Source organism: Cucurbita maxima, unplaced genomic scaffold (assembly GCF_002738345.1).
Source record: "Cucurbita maxima cultivar Rimu unplaced genomic scaffold, Cmax_1.0 Cma_Scf00018, whole genome shotgun sequence".
Lineage (NCBI taxonomy): Eukaryota > Viridiplantae > Streptophyta > Magnoliopsida > Cucurbitales > Cucurbitaceae > Cucurbita > Cucurbita maxima.
Window position 1 is genome coordinate 2,358,682 of NW_019272034.1, and position 20,468 is coordinate 2,379,149.

Below are 20,468 nucleotides of genomic sequence, written 5' to 3' on the forward strand. Positions count from 1 at the left end.
ACAGGAGCAAAAGGGGGCAAGCAAATCCTTCCTCTAGTTATGGAAGTTGCTTGAACATATTGCTCTTGTTTGCTTGAAGTTGCTTGAACGTATAAGCGTCAATGGTAGAATTTATGTTTCCCGTCGTGTCATTTTCAATTAAAAATGTTTCCCTTTCGAATCTACCAAGAACCAAGGGGTCTCAATCATACCATAGGATATCCATTTTGTGTAAGGAATCCTCCTTGTTTGAATAGAGCTTCAAATTCAGTGTGATTAAAAGCCTTAGATATTGTGTTATTTACCAGCGCAAGAATCGCAGAGAATTACCCAACTGTTATGATGTCAGCTATGCGTGATGATTTTCTATGGGCTAAATAGAGATGATGTAAGAAGACCAAAGGGACCATTGGAGAGGGTTTTCTTTTTCTTCCCATTTTTGCACCAGAGAAGGAATTCTTACAGAGTTTACTACAGCAATCTCTGGTGAGAAGAAGAGAATGGCAGGTGAGAAGCAGAGAATGGCATTGTTTCGTTTCCAGCCCATAAAGTTGTTCAGCAGAACAGAAGAAGATTATCCAAAAATTGAGTCAAGCATGCATTCTCAACCAATTAAAAACAGGTGCAAAAAGACGTATGAAAATGACCATTTGCCAACAGTTGGATGTGGTCTAGTTTTAGCCAAAAACTTGCGACCAAACAAAACATCTAAGTTGTGATATGCAATAAACCAGTTTTGGTTCGGTTCGATTTCGTTTTACCGAGCAGCAACCAAAGACACTGATGAGAGCAAGAGAAAGAGGTTGGCGGTGGTATATGTAAATAAGAAACTAAACATCTAAATTGAATAGAGAAGGATGAACCAACAAAATCAAGGTCGAACATCTTTCAACACTCAATGACATGGTACATGAAGTCATAACTATTCTTAGTTTTATTCTCACAAGACCAACCAGGCTTAGCTTTATATCATATGGTAGTTTCTCTGTAAAGGGGCAGTACCCGAAAAAAAGAGAAAAAAGAAAAAAAAACAAGAAACAGATGCATAAAGCACACAAGTTATTAATGCACAGTTTGACTCACAATCCTGTGATTTCACCACCTTCTGTTCATTCCCAGATGTATTCTTCCATCACTATACAAATTCTACTGAATTATACGAAATCTACCTTTTCAGTTCAAGCTGTGGCTCTTAGAGAAGTAGGCTTCTTGTCTTGGAGTGAGATAACCTTTTCAAATGCCCCTACCAATGCCTTGACCTTACTCTTTCGGGTACGAACGAGTTTTCTCGCAGTTTCCGCTATGACATTATTGAACAAAACCTGAGTATCTTTCTTCCCTTCCACATCTTGATGTCTCAAAACTACTTTTTCAGATGGTGGTGTGGAATTCTTGGAAATCCCCTTGACTATTCCCTTCTTCAAGCTTGTTCTTCGGCCATCCTTGCTCTTTTGGTTGTCCCCCAACGATTTTCCTTCCATAAATTTGAGCCTCGTTGGACCATGACTTTTGGAATCGAGGTCAATTACCTTCTTGTTCCTGAAACTTAAGCTGAAAGATGAAGAATCCTTTCCTTTGGTCTGAAGCATTCTCGGGGACTTGCCTTTTTTAACCCCATTGAGGTCATCTTCTTTTTTTATGCCACCATGTTTCTTCGATCCTGAAACAGTGGCATTCGCTTCGTATTTTGTATATTTAGTTCCACCAGAATCTTCTCTAAGAGGTGAAAGAGATGGGCCATTTGTCAAGGATGATGGTGACTTTTGATACCCCTTCAAACCATGCTTGTCATTTTGGTCAGATTCTACAAGCTTGTTCTTCTTAGTTTCCACATTGATGACATGCAAGATTTTCTCTTGTGATTCCACACTTGATGCTTCCTTGGCTTGAATTCTTCTCGTTTTGTTCTGACTTTTGACTTGAGACACAGCTTTCGAGTTCTTCTTTATCGCAGGTAAGTTTACCACGGTATCGACAGAATTTGGATCCATTGTGATTATGGACTTCTCCACCACTTTCATTCCATTTCCTTTCAAGGTTCCCGCTCCTTCACCTGATTTAGAACTGTTGTTACTGTGGGCTGCAATATTACCAGAAGAACCAGAAGAGATCACTGATTTTTCTTTGAAAGCTTTCGGCTTCAACAAACTGTCGCCCCCTGCTTCTGCAACGCTGGTCAAAGCTTGTTTTGGAGAACTTTCAGATTTGGTAGACGAATAAACTACTTGCTTTGTAGTTTTATGAAACTTGGGTTTTGAGGTTATGGGCTTAGTTTTTGTCTTGGCCACCAGTTCCTTACCTTCATTCATAGCTTCACTCTTTAATGGACTTCGCCTGTTTGACCCTTGCCTCCTAAGAGAACTTTCAGCCACTACTACCGGTTCCTTACTTTCGCTTCCAACTCCAATCTCTACTCGACTTCGCCTGCTAGGAAAAGTTTCAGGCACTACCCGTTCCATATTTTTGCTCGTAGCTTCAATCTCTACTGAGCTGTGCCTGCTAGTAGAATTTTCAGGCACTACTCGTTCGCTACTTTCACTCGAAACTTCCATCTCTACTGGACTTTGCCTGGTAGGAGAGTTCACAGGCACTACCAGTTCCTTACTTTCACTTATAACTTCAATCTGCCTGGTAGGAGAATTCAAAGGCACTACCAGTTCCTTACTTCCACTTATAACTTCAATCTGCCTGGTAGGAGAATTCAAAGGCATTACCAGTTCCTTACTTTCACTTATAACTTCAATCTGCCTGGTAGGAGAATTCACAGGCACTATCAGTTCCTTACTTTCACTTATGACTTCAATCCGCTTGGTAGGAGAATTCACAGGCAACACCACTTCATTACTTTCACTTATAACTTCAATCTTCTTGGTAGGAGAATTCATAGGCACTACCAGTTCCTTATTTTCACTTATAACTTCAATCTGCTTGGTAGGAGAACCCACAGGCGCCTCCGGTTCCTTACTTTCGCTCGTAACTTCAGTCTCACTTTGCCCATTAGGAGCTTTTACAAGCGTTACCTGTTGCTTACTTTTGCTCGTAACTTCAGTCTCACTTTGCCCGTTAGGAGCTTTTACAAGCGTTGCCTGTTCCTTACTTTTGCTCGTAACTTCAGTCTCACTTTGCCCGTTAGGAGCTTTTACAAGCGTTGCCTGTTCCTTACTTTTGCTCATAACTCCAGTCTCTACCAGACGTCTGCTAGGAGAACTTATGGGCACTACCCGTTTAATCACATCAGTGCCACCACTAATACATGTCTTCGAACTAGGTGAAACCTTCGACTTGGTCACACAAACAGAGTGCTTTTTTTCAGGCACAACCACAGCCTGGTCTGAATTTTGGGCATCAAGTGCCTTTTTCATTGCTCTTTTCAACAGGGGAACTCTGGCCTTCGTCTCTAATGAATGATTATGTCCATATTTGCAAATATCATGACAAGAACCAATTGAGGATCTGCGGTCACGAAAACTGTTTTGTTCATCAATACTCAATGAGATTGCTTTTCCCATAGATAATCTTCTCAACCTATCACCATCAGACCTGTGGGTCTCAGGGGACATTGACAAATCCATACTCCCATCAACCATTTAACAGCACAATTTGAGAGCACTACCTGAAGATCAAACAAAAAGAAAAACTCAATAAATTCAAGAGCTTACAAGCAAGTTTGTAGATGCTAAGTGAACCAACAAAAAATCAAAGAAAATACTCTCTACCTTTCTAATGAAAATCACATTGATTTTACAAGCTAATTAGACTTCTTACATGAATGAGAATTTTACAGAAACAAGGAGGATAAAGATCACATCTCTATGATTGTTCTATAAAGTGTATCGACTTTGAAATCTTCCACAATAAGGTCAATCAAACATGGAGTCTTTTCAAAAAGAAAAAAATATCGACTTAGTTTCATAAATGCTTAGCAAATCGACTACTTGAAGATGAGCGTAGATCCAAAAAGAAAGTTTATCAAACATGATTAAAATATATGGAAACCACAACATCCACGAAGATTAATGAAAATTAAAGTATTGATTTCCCAAACATCTAGACAATGATATGTTTTTGCTTGATGGTCCACTAATAAATGCCAGATTTGGACCAAAACATATCACTTTAATGGAACATTGGAGTAGAGCTGCTGAAGGGAGACATTGTGCATGGTATTATGATGGTGAAGGATGAGACCAAGGACTTCTCAAACACTCATAAGCAGTCATTAGATGCAAATCAACTGGACGTAATGGATTATAGTATTGTGATGAACAAATCAAGTGCTTCTCTCTAAAAAAGTACTTTAAACTTGAAAAGCGCTTTTAATAGTTAAAAGCACCGTTTGTCACCTGCAGGTAAAAATGAAATGATGATTCTATACAGTTTTTCCTGAATGAAGATCAAAGAAGAAACACAGCAAGCACATCGATCTTGAAGATAATGGAACGAATCATGAGGGAGTTGATTAACAAGCAAGAATTAATCATTTCAACTCACTAATTCCAATCACAGTTCATGGAATCAAAACAACCATTCCAATAATCCGATATCAATCAGAGCATCAACAGAAACATCCATTTCCGAAATCGCTATTGAATGCACCATTTGCTAATCCAAACACACAAAAAGAATAAAAAGAGAAACAAATAAATACCGCTTCCGACTCTTCTCCGCAATGCTAACAAGCCTCCGTTGCTTAACAAGAAAGCAAAGAAACTCGAAACGAACACGATACGATTCAACCCGATCGAATTGAAAAGAGATTGAAGAAAGAACCTGTGTCCGATCAAAACCAAGCAAAATCAAAACGTAGAAGAAGGATTGATTTGAACCCAGAGATCGTGCAAGCAACTGAACAATTCAAGTTTTGTTGAGAATTTTCTTTTCCTTTTTGTCTCAATCAAATCAACTCAGCGTCTTCGTTTTCCGAGGACCCACAGAGATCGTTGAAGCTTTTTTTTTTTTTTTTTTTGGGAATTAAATTTTTGATTCAATGAATGAATTTAATTCATAAATGAATGAGTTTATTAGGGTGATCCGCGTGATACCCAGAACAGTCTTTTTCGAATAAGTTCATATTTCTCAATTATTTTTATTAATTTATTAAGTTTCTCAAACGGTTAATGCAAGTAAATAAAGTACCAATATTTATCTAATTTTTTACTTTTTTTTTTTCATTTTAAATATTTAAATTAATATTTATTTAATCTTCCATAATTAAATTTAATTGTTTTTATTTTATGTCTAATATATTTTTAATAAACAAAATTTTACTTTTTTTTTTCATCAAAATTCCATTTTTATTTTATAACTAATAGTTTAGTGAATTTAATTTTTTTTTTAACGATGTTTAATATATATTTTTAAATTTTAAAGATTAAATAGTTATGAATTTAAAAATTCAAACAAATTAACAAAAATTAATATATGGTAATTTTACACAAAAATGGATTTTAAAATTTGGTAGATTCAAAATTAAAAATTCTACTATTTTTTTAAAATTAATTATTTATTTTCTATAAAGTTATAGATTTATTAAAAGGTTTCTAGATTTCAAAGTCTACCTAAATACAAGTGCAAATTCTAACATTCAACTTAAATTTTTTAAATTGATCATTAATAGTATTTATTATTTATTTAAAAGTCCTTGCTACCATTAATAGCTTTTTTAAAACAAAAAATACATTTTTTTTTCTATTTAAGAATTTCAATTTAGTATAATAATATTTTAATGGGTCCATTTTTCTACGGCTGATGTGACTTTTGAGCAATAAAAAATATTTTTTTTTCCAATCAAAATGATTTTTTAAATTTTAATATCAAAAGACATTTTGAAAATTCTAAAAAAGACAAAAAAGAAAAACACAGAGATAAACAAGTATATTGATTTACTTTTAAAATTTTAAACAATAAATTCAGATAATAATTTTAAATTAAGTTAAATTTTTTAAAATATTAAAATTTAGTCTCTATATTAAAAAAATTAAAATTTCGTTATTATAATTTCATAAAATCTAAAAAATAGTATAATTATAGAAATAAATCATAATTGAAATATTTTTTTATTATTGATAAAATATTAATAATATATTATTATCAATTTCCCAATAATATATTAGAAATTTTGCTTCTCTCCTCTTTATTTTATTTTATTTATTTATTTGTAAAAATATTAAAATGAATGTAAAACCTTTGTAAAAATATTCTATTTACTTATTTTTTTCAAATTTGCAGCAATATAATAATACATTTATTATCAAATAATAAAATTAATTCATAAATAACAATAATAGCTGGCATGTAACATCAATTTATTTAACATCGTTAACTAAATAATGACATCACTAAGTATATTATATAAATGATAATTGATTTTGTACGACACAAGAAATTAGTTAGAAAAAATAAAATATCATTTGAATCTATATTATATTTAACTATTCCGAGTCAACTTAAGCACATAGTTCAACTCCATAAAATATATACCTTGGATCACGAGGTCTCTGCGTCACCTTCGACCATGAGATCGAGATCCTATATATTAGCACTAATTACAGCTCAGATCGGTAAAATATAGGCTTTCGATCACGAGATCTCGTACATCAGAAGTTCGAGTCTCTCAACTCCATATAATATTACGTATCTAACCTCTTTTATAGACCATATCGAGAATAGGTAGAGATTTCATTTTCACGTACCCACTTTTGAAATGTGAAGTTTGAATATCTTAGCTTGTATTTGTAAATTTTCGCCTGTTTGTTTGTACCCACTTCTCAAACAACCCTTACCTAATAGACCAACCCTACCTTCATCTCCATTCCATTTTTTTTCTTCTTTATTTATTTTTGTATTTACTGAAATGAAATTATAAAATATTTTCAAAAAAGGAAAATATTTATTAGTTATTCTTATATCTTTTTAATACATTGTATATACAATTTCAAATTAAAAAAAAAAAAAAGTAATCTATTTATATTACACAACGAAAATGTAAATAGTGGACGTCTATAGCTCGACTAGTTAAAATTTTGTACTCTCGACAAAAAGTTTCAATTTGGTTCTTATATTGAGCGTTTTGACATACTTTTAAACGCTTTGATCTAGTCCTTGTTTATATAAAACATGGGCATAATATAATTACTCCAAATGGGCATAATATAATTACTCCAATCCTCTGTACAAGCAGTGAAACAAGGACATGAGCTTCTTATAGCCTTGTCCATACGGCAGCACCTATTTTCCAGATATCTATAGCACAATGCCAGTGAATGTGGCACACAAAAGCCACAAGAGGACACCAGAAATTACCAAGTTCAACTTGTACGCACTTACACAAGAAGAGTTTATAGGGAAAGAAAATGGGACACTAGCCAAAACAAAACTTATTTTACCTGGGGCTGCAGGGATCATCCATGATCGCAACAGAGCGATGTTGAATCTGAACAATCCTGCTGAAACGTCGGCAAATTGGGACGGGAAGCGGGAAGCTAACGTGTCGACTAGCTAAGATATGAAGTCAGCTATCTTGATGGCTGTGGCTGGTTTGTAGAAGTAAAAGTCCTGGAGTGATGGCCTCCACCAGACACAATTCAGGCTGACTTGTGGTACGCACCTTAAGTGATGATCTCCCTCATCAGCCAATCCAGACTGGGGTATGCAAAATACAATATTAGAAACGATGGGAGAGCGAAAAGAACAGTGACTAATATGTACAGAGCCAATATTGCTGCACTGGCAGGAACGGCATATAGGATGATCAGGAGGAAGATGATCACCAATGGAAATTTAGCTGTCAAGTGAACGAAGAACACAAGCAATTTGCAGAGAGAAGATTTCAGTCTCTCCAGATTAAAGCTATGGGCATGGCTATTGGCGTTGTTTGATCGTTGTAGATCTAATTGACGAACATGGTGTCCCCTTCTAAGGTTACTGTGACCGACTTGATTACTCCTTGAATTTCCGCTCACTGGGAAGACTAGTTGATCCCCAGAGAAATCAGAACGAGATTTCACCCTTTCGCCGTTCATGTTCTCAACCATCCACAAAAGGAAGTAATTCTTGCAAGGGAATTTGAGGTTTCCTTTATAAACTAGGCGGAAGGATAGGAGGTTGCACCATGGGCAGGATATGAAAAGCGGAAGCTGAACGGGTAATGTTGGGAACTTCACCACAGCCCACTGCAATCCCAAGATGCAATTCTTGCAGAGAGTATGGCCACACCATAAAACATGGGGCACATTCTCAACAATGTTGAAGGATTCCCAGCATATTGGACACTCTAGCACCTCCTCCCTACCATCTGAAGATACCTCATCATCAGAACACTCTGTGGCGGTATGAGTCGGTTTTTGGGAGCCGCTCTTTAGTCCAGTACATCCAGCCACACAATTGGAAGCAAAATTCCACATTCTAACAACACACGACTACAGGTCAGAAATGACCACCTGCTGAAAGGAAAAATGGGGGAAAAATCAACTAAATCAACAAGGACTGAACCTGACAACACGAGAGAAGGTACATAGATATCATATGTCCATTAATTTGAGTCAAATGATGTATATTCGAGAAAGTTGGATTAATTTCATCAATAGTGAATGATGGATGAATGCTTGACTAAGATTATAGGAAAATCATGTAACAAGGAAAAGGTGCAACGCTATGGAGGAAAGGCATGTAAAGAATCAAACTTCTTTTTTTCTAATTTACACGAGTAACCAATATGAAGTAGAGAAATAGAACTTAGAAAACATTCTTAAGAAGGACCTCGAAAGATTTCCCTACCTGTCCTCACTGTTTTCAAAAGCACGCCTATGTGTTTCACAGAAAAACCCATACTGGGAGCCTGGTTTCAAATAAGACTGCTTGAGGGGCTCTCGCCTCGGTGCTAGAGATGGGCAAGAAATATTCTGAAAGAGTATTCAGTTTTCTCCGCAATCTCTAACAGAACCTCTAATTTTTAAAGTTTCCATTATCAACTTATTGATAATACTATACTCAACCTAATATAATAAGGAAACCTGTAAATCCACAAAAGAGACGGTTTACCTCTAAAGGACCAAAAACATTAAGGCACCCCGCTCATAACCATTTAGGTTTTGATTTTTTTATTTTTGGTTTATGAAAATTAAGCCTATAAATGCTACTTTCCCGGGTTTTCTTGTCTTGTTATCTACCTTCCAAATTTTGATAACTAAAAAAAATAGTTAGCAAAAACTTGTTTTTGTTGTTGGAATTTAGCTAAGAACTCAAATATTTTCTTAAGAAAGATGAATCCATGATAAAGAAATGAAAAGAAAACAAGAATAATTTTCAAAAACCAAATGGTTAACAAATGGGGCCTTAGTTTTTGAGTATTAGAGTTATAAATACCACTTTCACACATGAGCTTTTTTGTTCGTTATCTACTTTTAAAAGTATTTTCAAAACTCAAGCAAAGTTTTTAAAACTAAAAAAGTAGCTTCAATTTTGACTATGAATTCAAAACTTTCTTTTACGAGAGGTGAAAACCATAGAGGAAAACAAGCACACAATGTTCAAAAACAAAAAACTAAAAACAAAATTGTTATCAAACAAGCCCTAAATAAACCATAGATGCAGCAAGAAAATGGCAAAATAGGTTGAGAAACAACGCCCTAGAGACGATCGATTGGAGGCCAAGTACTATACAATTGGCCTCGTCAGATATAAAATTAACCTAAACGCGTTAACATTACATTACAAATATCCATTAATCGCATAAACCGCACAAAAGAATTCAAATCAAATCCCCTAAAAAAGGCAGAACAATAAGAACAAACACGCAAAGAACAAAAAAATCCCTAAAATCCTCGAAGAAACCGCAAGATTACTGGAAATACACAACAAATTCACCAGGTGAAAATCAAAGAACAACATTGCAGAAACAGAAAAGGCATAAAAACATCAAAAGATCGACGAAATTAGAACCAAAATCAATCAATCAAAAAAAAAAAAAAAAAAAGCTCCAGAAAGAAGGGATGAGGCGATCTTACCCTTACAAATCCCTCACGCCGTGTGAGGGATGAAGAAGAGAAGTTTGAATCGGGATTATTCAGTTGACTTGAACTCCGGTTAGAATTACAGGACGATATTTTTCAGTTGGGAAAGGGAAAAGCTTAAACGAAAATGGAGCTTGGCGGTGTGTTGTTGTGGACCTTCTTTTGCTGCTCATCACTCATCCATGTGGAACCAGATCTGAGAGTTCTTTCAATGTCACGAGACTTGCACGTGATCCCTCAAATTTTCTTGTTAAAAGTTGTCTAATAAATTTATCCATTTTTTCGATAATTATTTTACTTAATAGAAATATTAAATATTTATTAACCACAAATTAATTTTGTATGTAATAGAATTTTTTAATATTTTATTGTCGTTTTTGGCACAATTTGTTAATTACTAACGAGTAATTAATCATAATTTGTTGAAATTAATCACGAATTCTCTAATGTAAAGTTAAATTAATTAGCTTAATAAACTAATGAGAGCTTAATTAAGCCTTTTATTTTCAAATTATTTTTTGTATGCATCATTTTATAATTTATTTTTATATTATTTTATTATAATTCATCATTATTATATAAGGTTTATAATCGAATATTCCTAAGTTCAGCTTCATGCAGTCCAATTGCATCTATGTCATTCTATTTATTAAAAAACCATTGAGCTTAGAGTCTACCGAGGGAGCCGACCTAACTTCAATATCCTAAAATCGTACCCAAATAGTAGTCATATTGAACTTTTCTAGTGTAACGGCTCAAGTCTACTAGTAGATATTGTCCTATTTGGCCTTTTCCTTTCAAACTTTCCCTCAAGGCTTTAAAACGATTTGTTAGGGAAAGGTTTCCACACCCGGATGTTTCGTTCTCCTCCCCAATTAACGTGGGATATCATATTTAATCTTAATTACGTTAGAAATGGTTTTAGAATAATCCAAAATGGTATAACAAAGCTAAAAAAAAAAAGTGATCCAAGCTATTTAAGTCAATCAGAGCCGCCACGAGTAGATGGAATCCTAGCCGAGCTGCAACAGTCCAAACCCACCGCTAACAAATACGTGAGACCTCACATCAATTGGAGAGAGGAACGAAACATTTTTTTTTATAAGGGCGTAGAAAGCTCTCTTTAGCATACTTGTTTTAAAACATTGAAGTGAAGCACGGGAGTAAAAGAAAAAAAAAAAAAAAAAACATCTACTAGCAGTGGGCTTGAGCTGTTACACGAGCCAACTGAAGGCAAATCTAACTAAAAAAATTGACCTAGTACTCCAAAATCACTCTCATTTGATCTCAATTCAAGAACATATATATAAATGTACAAGATTGGGTATGATTTCCAAAATCAACAAGGAAAAAGCAAAAAAGAGGGCTCTAAAGCAACCTTTCCATGAACAAACTTGACTTGGTGAAGCTTTTTATGGCACCAAATCAGTTGGCTCTCTGTTAATCTTGACATACTCACCACTCTTGATATCAATCTCAGCTCAACCTCTGCTATCAACAATTCATCCCTCGCTATGCCTTGTTCACTCATCCTTTGCAGCTTCTTCACTATACAATTCCCACTTCTCATCATGTCTTTTAGCCGTTTCTCCTTCTAAATTTCATGTAATTTCAAGATCAAAACTCAAAAACAACGAAAAGGGTTGTTTTTTTTATCAGAAAACCAAGAAAAAAAAGTACCTTTTTTAGATCAGTTCTTACTTGGATCATCATGAGTTCTGCATCAAACGGGTTTTGGGTATCAATCCGATGAACATGTTCTTGAGGAAACATGAACTTGATACCTGAATTCCCAATGTCCTTGTCCGATTGAAGCAATTCACGAAAAACCCTTACTGAATCTTCAATGATTGATACTAAATCTGCTGTTGAAATGGTACTTAGATTCTTGTCATTTACACAATCCTCTGCAAGTGAGTTGGGTAAGTAATGGAAAGCTTCAAGATTTCAGGGTAATTTGATAATGTACTCATAAACCCACCTCTAATGGCAGGAACTTGAAGAAGATTACGAACGAGACGTCGATTTTTCGCGTAGTTTTCGATTCGAGGACCGTTAAACGGCTCATCCTCTATGAATCTTTGAATGAGAATGCAGAAGAGTTGAAACTCGTTTACAACTTGACTGAATTGAGAGTCGTTTTGTTGCAATTGTTTGGCTTTTCTATGCTGCCATTGAAGAAGCTCCCAAGACAGACAAAGATGTCCGACATAGACCATTTCCATGTCTCTTTTGATGTCTTTGATCAGTTTTAGACAGCCCTTGTCGGCTCTCCCTGACCTTAACATGTCGGAAAACAGAGATTTTAGGCTAGATTTCCTTCCATCATTTGGAAAAACTGGTTCTTTTAACTTAACAAAACCTGCAACAGATTAATCAAATCACCATTAGCGGAGGTAGGACTCCCTCCCAACGATCCACCCCTTCGAATAAAGTACATTATAGAGTCTCTCCTGAAGTCTATATAGTCCTCAAACAGCCTCCATTAATCAAAACTCGACTCATTTCTTTGAGCCTTCAAACAAAGTACACCCTTTGTTCAACACATGAGTCACTTTTGACTACACCCCTTCAAACAAAGTACACCCTTTGTTCAACACATGAGTCACTTTTGACTACACCTTCGAGTCTAGCAATTTCTTTGTTCGACACTTAGAATTTACTTAACATGGCTAAATTAAGGGCATGACTCTAACATAGTGTTAGGAATCACGACTCTCTACAATGATACAATATTGTCCACTTTGAGCATAAACTCTCGTAACTTTACTTTGGGCTTCCCCAAAAAAGTATCGTACTAATGGAGATATATTCGTTAGTTATAAACCCATAATCATTCCCTAAATTAACCAACGTGGGACTCCCTACCAAGTATCCTCAACAAAGACCTGACTTACCGATGGCGTAATTCGTTTGAGTATTGAAGATATCGAGCTTTCGCATTTTGTCTGTATAAGTCTTGTAGAGCCCATGAATCTCTTTGAAATGTTCTTTTTGTTCGAAATTTCCACCATTTTTTAGAGGTTTTAAAGCTATGAGGCGCATGGATTCTGGCTCTGGCTCTGGCTCTGTTTCTTCTTCTAGAACAGTTGGAAGCCGCCCTGTTCTTGAGTTTCTTAGCTCAATTTTGAGCTGGTTGATCAAATCTTGATGCTCGATCTCGTCCGATTCTGTTTCTTTTGATTCCTCTAAACTCTCTTGATTCTCCTCCTCGTTCAAATCATTTACAGCCAAAGATTCCGCATTTGAAACAGAGGATCTGTGTTCTTGTTCTTGTTCTATGAACCCATCATCAAAACATGGAGTTTGATCACAGAACAATTGTTGAACAAAACAGCTGGTTGTTTGTGATTCTTCCATGAATCCATGGATTTGTGAAGTGGGTTTGAGCTGAAACTTGCTTGAATTTGAGCTCGGTAAAACAGAGACAGGCTCTGTCGGTGCTTCTGGTAGAACAGAGCCGACATCCATGGCGTTTGCTCCATAATCAATGGAATTTGATTCGGAGTTGAAAAGGTTGCGATAAATGTAAGAAACATACCTGAAAAAGTTTAAGATTATTGCTCCAAAAACAGAGACGATGGAGTTGCAGAGGAAAAATTTGAAGGAATTGGCGAAAGGAAGCATGTTATGGAACAGAATTTCATGGCTTAGTGAAGGAATATGAATATATAATATGATAAGGACACAAAATTAGTTTGAATTGATCTCGAGTTGAATAGATAAGAACAAAATTGAAATTTAAAAATGATACAGAATCTAAATCGGAAACCTAATATTCCCGAACTATGTTATTATATTACCTACTCGTTTTGAAATAAGCTAATACTATTGCTTAGACCAATACGTGATCATGTCATATTTTGTTCCATATTGGTTGGGGAGGAGAACAAAACATCATTTATAAGGTGTGGAAACCTTTCCCTAATAGACGCGTTTTAAAGCCTTAAGGGAAAGCTCGAAAGAGAAAGCCCAAAAATAACAATATCTGCTACCAGTGGATCTAGGCCGTTACAAATGGTATCAAAGCCTGACACCAGATGGTGTGCTATTAGGTATCAGAGCCTGACATCGGACTGTGTGCCAACGAGGAGGTTGTGCCCCAAAGGGGGTAGACACGAGACGGTGTGCTAGTAAGGACGTTGGCCCTCGAACGGGAGTAGAGAACAAAACATCCTTTATAAGGTATGCCTGACATCGGACTGTGTGCTAGCGAGGAGGTTGTTCCCCAAAGGGGGATGAATTTGGTGGGGGTCCGGACGCTGGCCCCCGAACGGGAGTAGAGAACAAAACATCCTTTATAAGGAATGCTTGACATCGGACTGTGTGCTAGCGAGAAGGCTGTTCTCAAAAGGGAGTAGACACGAGACAGTGTGCTAGTAAGGACGCTGGCTCTAAAGGAGGGTGGATTTGGTGGGGGTTCGGACGCTGGCCTTCGAACGGGAGTAGAGAACAAAACATCCTTTATAAGATATGAAAACATTCCCCTAGTAGACGCGTTTTAAAGTTTTGAGGGAAAGCCCAAAGAGAATAATATCTGTTAGCAGTGGATCTGGGTCGTTACAAGCTGAGTCAAGGCCTCACAGAGATCCATTCATTTAAGTACTAACGAGGCATGAATTCTTATGTGTTCGATGTACCAAGCATAATGTCGACATACTTATGTTGTCCAACATTGTCCTCGAAAATTTCTTATTGAAGGAAGATATCTATGACACTCGCCTTTCACACTATAAAACACGCATGTTTCATTAGGTAGCTCACTTAGGCCATAAAACTCGAGGGCAGTGGAGAGTTGACATCATATCTTCTTCGAGCACATTTTAAGGTATTTTACTTTTGACAGGAATAGACGTCATTTTGACCAAACTTCATACGGCCTCATGAAACATCCGTCTAGTGTCTAATCGACACCAAATTTGGAGAACTTTCATATTTCACTTGTACGAACTTCGAAACTCAAGTTAGTTTAAAGGGTAATAATGTAATTTTGAAATATTGTATTTACTTAGAGGAGAAGTTAAGTCCACAATTCCCTTTTTTTTCTTTTTGATTTGCTTTTCCATTTTGTGAATTACAATAAACCCTTTAAAATTAGTGGCATAAAATTAGCTAAGTTAGAATAAAAAGAAAAAGAGAACCATAAAGACAAGAGGGACTTTATGTCTTGCAACACGTGGAATATAGTTTTATATTTTTTATTTTTAAATTGTCAAACAAGGTATTTTTCCAGATCTCTCTCATTCGGATGTGATCTCGGTTCATTCATGTATTCCTTCTTTTAATCGGGTGTCACATGCCCATCAGCTTTCAGGTTGGTTTGTTTTTTAACAAAATGCACATTCGTTTCTGTGAGCTCAATCATACGAACTTCATAGTTAAACATGTTTTACTTTGACCAATTCTATGCTGGACGATCTCTTGGAAATTTTCCTAGAATGCATGTGAGTGAGGAAAAAACATGCTAGAATGACTTGTGTTGATCTGTGCGGATAGTTTTCACTTTTAAAAACGAGGAGTATGTCACAAGGGAATTACTCTCATTCAGATATAATCTCGATTCATTCATGTACTTCTCTTTTACTCAAGCATCACAGCTTGAGTCAACTTAGACGTGGTCTACTTGAAGCTTGACGTTCTAGAATAGCGTCAAGAGTGTGAATGGTCATCTCTAACCGTCGTCGAGACAAGTGTTACTAATGTTAACTCATCAACACAACCTGGTCGGTAATTAATTATTTGTTAATTTTTTTGGTAAATAAATGGAGAAAAGATAATAAAATGATTAAAAGGGAAATAATAAGGTTTAGAAGCGTAATTAAGAAGGGTTTAAATTGTCACGTGGAATGAGACATAGAGAAGTGGGTGGGTTTATTTAGGGTTTGACTTGATTTCAAAACGCTCTTCTTGGTTGCACGCATGGCATTGGAATGCGCTCAAAATGGCTTTAAATTTTGAACACCTTATCCCAATAATTAATCTTTTTTATTTCAAATTTTTTTGTTTTTGTCTCTCAAAACCCCATTTTTTATTTAAATTTAATTTTTAATATCTTATTTCGATGCATGACTTTTTTTTTATTATTAAAATATTACATATATTTTATGTACGAATTAATTCCTTTTTTCCTTTTTATAAATAAATTAAATCATAATATGAATTAAAATTATATTATATTATAAAGATCCAAGTTTATAGTCGCTTAGATTTGAAATTTTTAAACCGATTTGAGTTTTGTTTTTATTCGGTCCTAAAGATGTTAAAAATGGCACATTTGGCCTCCGATACGGCTCTTCACCCCAACCCAACTAGCTCTAGCACGATAGAGATATATAGCCAATAGAAAGAAGTCACCTCGTAATTCTTTGCACCTAAATAGTGTTGGATGATGAAAGTCTCACATCGGCTAATTTAGAAAATGATCGTGGGTTTATAATCAAGAAATATTATCTCCATTGAAATGAGGCTTTTTGGGGAAGTTTAAAGCAAAGTCACAAGAGCTTATGCTCAAAGTAGACAATATCATACGATTGTGGAAAGTCGTGTTCGTCTACCATGCCCTCATATGTCGAACAAAGGGTTCCAAAAGAAAAAGAAGTCGAGCCTCAATTAAGGGGTGGTTGTACTTTGTTCAAGAAACGTGTTCGTCTAACAGATAGCACTAGGACCCTTGATCAGATAAACCCGATTTTTTATTAATCTCAAATTATGAAAACATAATGAACGTTCATATAAGATCATTCAACTCTTTTAGGGTTAGGGCAAAAGAGCACCAAATTGGGCTTGCACTGACCGACCATGGAATTGTTCTTCAAGCCAAGTCCCTAGCGGTTCGATTCATCTTGAACCAATTTACAATTTTACCCCTAACATAATACATATAGTATAATTTATATTATTTTTGCAGTATAGTTTCTTCATTAATAATTATTTAACAAAATAAATTGGTAATATCTGACAAAATCATTGGAATAGAAGCTGAGGGAAGAATGGAATAGAAACTGAACACCAATATATATATATATATATATATATACAATATATTATAAATATATAAATAAATGTATGTATGTATATATATTCAAAGTAATAATTTTTTAATTCTTATTTAAGTGAGAGCGAGCTTATCTTGGAACTTGGTTTGAGCTTAACGTTTCCATTTATTCATCATCGAAGAACGTCCATTAATAATATATAAAAAGAAATGAACCAGTACAATTTTGTAACCATCCCAAGAAACCGGCTGAATCGGTTCAAACTCCTTAGATTCTTCTAAAAAAAAACCGGCTGTCCAGGTCAGTCGCCAAGATCAATTTTTGTTGACTTTTATGGGTCACCTTCCTCGCAAAACACAAACCCACCTCGATTATGGTATTTAAAGTGTTATGGGTTGAGAAAAAATTATCATTATTGTTCAAAATGGAAGAAAGAAACAATGAAGAACTTGTTCTTGAAGATGATGATGTGATGCTTCCGGGGTTTAGATTTCATCCAACGGATGAAGAGCTTGTTGGGTTTTACTTGAAAATGAAGATCCAGCAGCGGCCGCTTTGCATTGAGCTCATTAGGCAGCTTGATATCTATAAATATGATCCGTGGGATCTTCCGAGTAATGTTGTTTGATTATTGATATCTCTACCTCTGTTCATGTTGTTGTTGGTGATACTCACTTTGTGTGCCTTTTTGGTTTAGAGCTGGCGGCGAGTGGAGAGAAGGAGTGGTATTTTTATTGTCAAAGAGACAGGAAATATAGGAACAGTGCGCGGCCTAATCGTGTCACCGGAGCTGGGTTTTGGAAAGCTACTGGCACTGATCGTCCTGTTTATTCTTCCAATTGTTCTTCCAAATCCATTATTGGGTTGAAGAAATCTCTTGTTTTCTATAAAGGGAGAGCTTGTAAAGCACTCAAAACTGATTGGATGATGCATGAGTTTCGCGATCCGTCTAACATTATGGTTCGGCTCTAATTTTTTAAGCTCGATTCGTTTAAAATTGAGTCTATGTTAGGTATGATAGTGACTACTTTGAACATGAACTCTCGTGATTTTACTTTGGGCTTTCTCAAAAAAGCCTTATACCAATCATTCCCTAGATTAGCACATGTGTGACTCTCTCTCAATAATCATCCTCTCGAATAAAGTATACTATAGAGCCTCTCCTGAAACCTATGAAGCCCTTGAACAACCTCCCTTTAATCGAGGTCTGACTCCTTCTTTAGAGTCTTCAAATAAAGTACACCGTTTGTTCGACACCTTAGTCACTTTTGACTATACTTTTGAGGCTTACAACTTTTTTTTTCGACATTTGAGGTTTCTATTGACATAACTAAGTTAAGGGTATGACTATGATCGCATGTTAGGAATTATGGATCTCCACAATGGTATGATACCCAAAAGATTTCGTACCAATAAAGATGTATTTCTTACCTATAAACTTATGATCATTTCTTAAATTAGTCAAAAGTTTATTGTATATTGTTTTAATATTTGATTGTTTGGTTGTTTTAGGATTCGTGGGCAATATGTCGGATTTTCAAGAAGACAAATGTTTCTCGAAGAGGTGTTTCGTCTACATCGAAACATGAGATAACTTACGAACCTGAGGTGAACAGAAACGGGTCGGTTTTGTGTTCGAAAACGGTGGAAGATGTTCTTTGCAATGTCTCGAATGATTATTTGGAGGGAAAGCTCCCTCAGCTTTCCATTCCAAATGAACCCATTGGCGGTCCTTCCAGCTTCACAGCTCAGCCAATGGGAGTCTCCGACATTGATGTTTCCTCTTTACTGTTGAATATGTCGGCTTCCTTTGTCGGCGACTTTGCTTGTCGGGCGCCTGAGACGTCTGAGCCGTTTTCGTGGTTTCAGTCTGTTGGCCAGCCCAACGGCTTGGCTGAGCAGCCAATGTACGGCCAAGACAATGCGTTGTTGTTTGAGGACTCGAAGCCGTGGGAGTCGGCGCCGCCGTCGTCGTCCATTGGACATGCTTTGAGTTGCATTTGGGACAAGTTGTTGAATTGATATTTGTAATTCCTATAATCTCGAGAAATTTCAGTTTTTTTTTTTTTTGGTCTATTTTGATTTCTATTTATTCAAATATTTGATTGAATTAAATGAAGGTTAATCAATTTCTAATTTTTTTTTTAGTTTTTATGGTCGAGAAGACTCTAATTAGGGGCGATTTAAAACATTACGTGAAAATATTGAGTTATAATATGAGATACCATATTGGTTGGAGAGAGAACGAAACATTTCTTATAGGGTGTGGAAACATCTTCTTCGTGTTATAAAATTGTGAGGTTGACGGTAATACATAATAGGCTAAAGTTGACAATATTTCCTAATGGTAGGTTGTGAGATCTCACATCGGTTGAAAAAGAAACTAAACTCTCCTTATAATGGTGTGGAAACCTCTTCTTATTAACATTTTAAACTGTGAAGCTAACGACTATATATAACAGGCTAAAACATACAGTATTTTCTAGAAGTTGATTGTGAGATTTTACATCGGTTGGAGAAGAAACAAAATTTTCTTTATAAGGATATGAAAACCTCTTCTTAGTATACACGTTTTAAAATTGCGAAGTTCACGACAAATACCTAACGGGCTAAAACGGACAATATTTGCTAGCGTTTTTTTTAAATGGAACATGGGATTATTCACTTACCCCTGCCTTCTTTAAAATATCATGAACGGTTCCTGTAGGTTGAGCACCCTTTTCAAGGAAATATAGAATAGCAGGAACATTTAAATAGGTTTGATTCTTTATCGGATCATAAAAACCCACTTTACGAAGATCTCTTCCTTCTCTTCGGGCTCGAACATCAATTGCAATGATTCGATAAACGGCTCATTGGGATAGATGACTCGCCAAATATATGATAGTCATAAATTTAAAAATTAAATTTTTTCAGTAATTTTTCATTATCGATATTCATTTGTAGCTACTTGTCACAATTTTCGATCGAACTATGTCCATTAAATCATGGGTTAGGTCCGTCTAGGCTCCAACCCAATAGAGTTTGAGACCATAGGCCAAGCCTTGGGCCCTTTACATTGCCCAATAATGAAGCTAACTGCCTGTCTGATAATATTGAGCAAAACATTGGAGAGACAAATAAATAAATAAATAAATAAATATATATATATTATAAGAGGGTAATTTTGATATTTACTAAATATTCGAATTAAAAATATATTTGCTTCAAAATATTTTCATTAAATTATAATTTTAGTTTTAAATTTAATATGAATAATGGGAAGTAATTAAGTTTCATGGCTATTTAAAATTATTTTCAAATAAAAAACTTAAATAACCAAATTATGTTTTGGTAAAATCAAAAGACAAGTTGGTCCTTTTTCTCTCCATCCTCCACCGACACTCCTCTCTTTAATTTTTTTTTTTTTTTTTTTTTTTTTTTTTTTTTTTTTTTTTTTTTTTTTTTTTTTTTTTTTTTTTTTTTTTTTTTTTTTTTTTTTTTT

The 20,468-nt window shown here is 35.3% G+C and overlaps 4 protein-coding genes across 14 annotated transcripts; 1 reads left to right on the forward strand and 3 right to left on the reverse strand.

Annotated features, from left to right (window-relative positions):
* Window positions 1-810: 810 nt before the first annotated feature.
* Window positions 811-5,022, reverse strand: LOC111492710 (muscle M-line assembly protein unc-89-like). Of its 6 annotated transcripts, none has more exons than XM_023142121.1 (3): window positions 4,628-5,022; window positions 3,155-3,592; window positions 811-3,088 (listed from the first exon to the last, which is right to left on the reverse strand). In XM_023142121.1, the coding sequence occupies exons 2-3, from the start codon at window positions 3,564-3,566 to the stop codon at window positions 1,158-1,160; spliced, it is 2,343 nt and encodes a 780-aa protein (XP_022997889.1). In that variant the 5' UTR covers window positions 3,567-3,592; window positions 4,628-5,022; the 3' UTR covers window positions 811-1,157. The 6 variants fall into 6 exon arrangements, with proteins under 6 accessions (XP_022997889.1, XP_022997890.1, XP_022997891.1 ...); XM_023142122.1 differs by having other exon boundaries at window positions 811-3,071; window positions 3,138-3,592; window positions 4,628-5,021; XM_023142123.1 differs by having other exon boundaries at window positions 811-2,956; window positions 3,089-3,592; window positions 4,628-5,018.
* A 1,993-nt stretch (window positions 5,023-7,015) lies between these two features.
* Window positions 7,016-10,173, reverse strand: LOC111492874. Of its 5 annotated transcripts, XM_023142371.1 has the most exons (3): window positions 9,984-10,173; window positions 8,755-8,879; window positions 7,016-8,417 (listed from the first exon to the last, which is right to left on the reverse strand). In XM_023142371.1, the coding sequence occupies exon 3, from the start codon at window positions 8,379-8,381 to the stop codon at window positions 7,587-7,589; it is 795 nt and encodes a 264-aa protein (XP_022998139.1). In that variant the 5' UTR covers window positions 8,382-8,417; window positions 8,755-8,879; window positions 9,984-10,173; the 3' UTR covers window positions 7,016-7,586. The 5 variants fall into 5 exon arrangements, with proteins under 5 accessions (XP_022998139.1, XP_022998141.1, XP_022998140.1 ...); XM_023142373.1 differs by lacking the exon at window positions 8,755-8,879 and having other exon boundaries at window positions 7,016-8,420; XM_023142372.1 differs by lacking the exon at window positions 8,755-8,879 and having other exon boundaries at window positions 9,984-10,172.
* A 1,106-nt stretch (window positions 10,174-11,279) lies between these two features.
* On the reverse strand, window positions 11,280-13,657 carry LOC111493177. 2 transcript variants are annotated; one of them, XM_023142822.1, is made up of 4 exons: window positions 12,887-13,657; window positions 11,971-12,351; window positions 11,691-11,896; window positions 11,280-11,583 (listed from the first exon to the last, which is right to left on the reverse strand). In XM_023142822.1, exons 1-4 carry the CDS (start codon window positions 13,614-13,616, stop codon window positions 11,329-11,331), a joined length of 1,572 nt encoding a protein of 523 aa, XP_022998590.1. In that variant the 5' UTR covers window positions 13,617-13,657; the 3' UTR covers window positions 11,280-11,328. The 2 variants fall into 2 exon arrangements, with proteins under 2 accessions (XP_022998590.1, XP_022998588.1); XM_023142820.1 differs by having other exon boundaries at window positions 11,670-11,896; window positions 12,887-13,655.
* Window positions 13,658-17,408: 3,751 nt separating this feature from the next.
* On the forward strand, window positions 17,409-19,047 carry LOC111493231 (protein FEZ-like). The gene is made up of 3 exons (XM_023142876.1): window positions 17,409-17,598; window positions 17,682-17,944; window positions 18,497-19,047. The coding sequence occupies exons 1-3, from the start codon at window positions 17,409-17,411 to the stop codon at window positions 19,004-19,006; spliced, it is 963 nt and encodes a 320-aa protein (XP_022998644.1). The 3' UTR covers window positions 19,007-19,047.
* The last annotated feature ends 1,421 nt before the right edge of the window (window positions 19,048-20,468 follow it).

Bases quoted from the DNA above. Each gene is read 5' to 3' on its own strand.
- LOC111492710 (XM_023142118.1), bottom strand. From the start codon at position 3,566: ATGGTTGATGGGAGTATGGATTTGTCAATGTCCCCTGAGACCCACAGG.
- LOC111492874 (XM_023142373.1), bottom strand. From the start codon at position 8,381: ATGTGGAATTTTGCTTCCAATTGTGTGGCTGGATGTACTGGACTAAAG.
- LOC111493177 (XM_023142820.1), bottom strand. From the start codon at position 13,616: ATGCTTCCTTTCGCCAATTCCTTCAAATTTTTCCTCTGCAACTCCATC. The intron at 11,897-11,970 runs GTGGGTTTATGA...ACTCACTTGCAG, and splicing joins TCAAGTTCCTGCCATTAGAG to AGGATTGTGTAAATGACAAG. The intron at 11,584-11,669 runs GTACTTTTTTTT...CATGAAATTTAG, and splicing joins TAAGAACTGATCTAAAAAAG to AAGGAGAAACGGCTAAAAGA.
- LOC111493231 (XM_023142876.1), top strand. From the start codon at position 17,409: ATGGAAGAAAGAAACAATGAAGAACTTGTTCTTGAAGATGATGATGTG. The intron at 17,599-17,681 runs GTAATGTTGTTT...TTTTTGGTTTAG, and splicing joins TGATCCGTGGGATCTTCCGA to AGCTGGCGGCGAGTGGAGAG. The intron at 17,945-18,496 runs GTTCGGCTCTAA...TGGTTGTTTTAG, and splicing joins GCGATCCGTCTAACATTATG to GATTCGTGGGCAATATGTCG.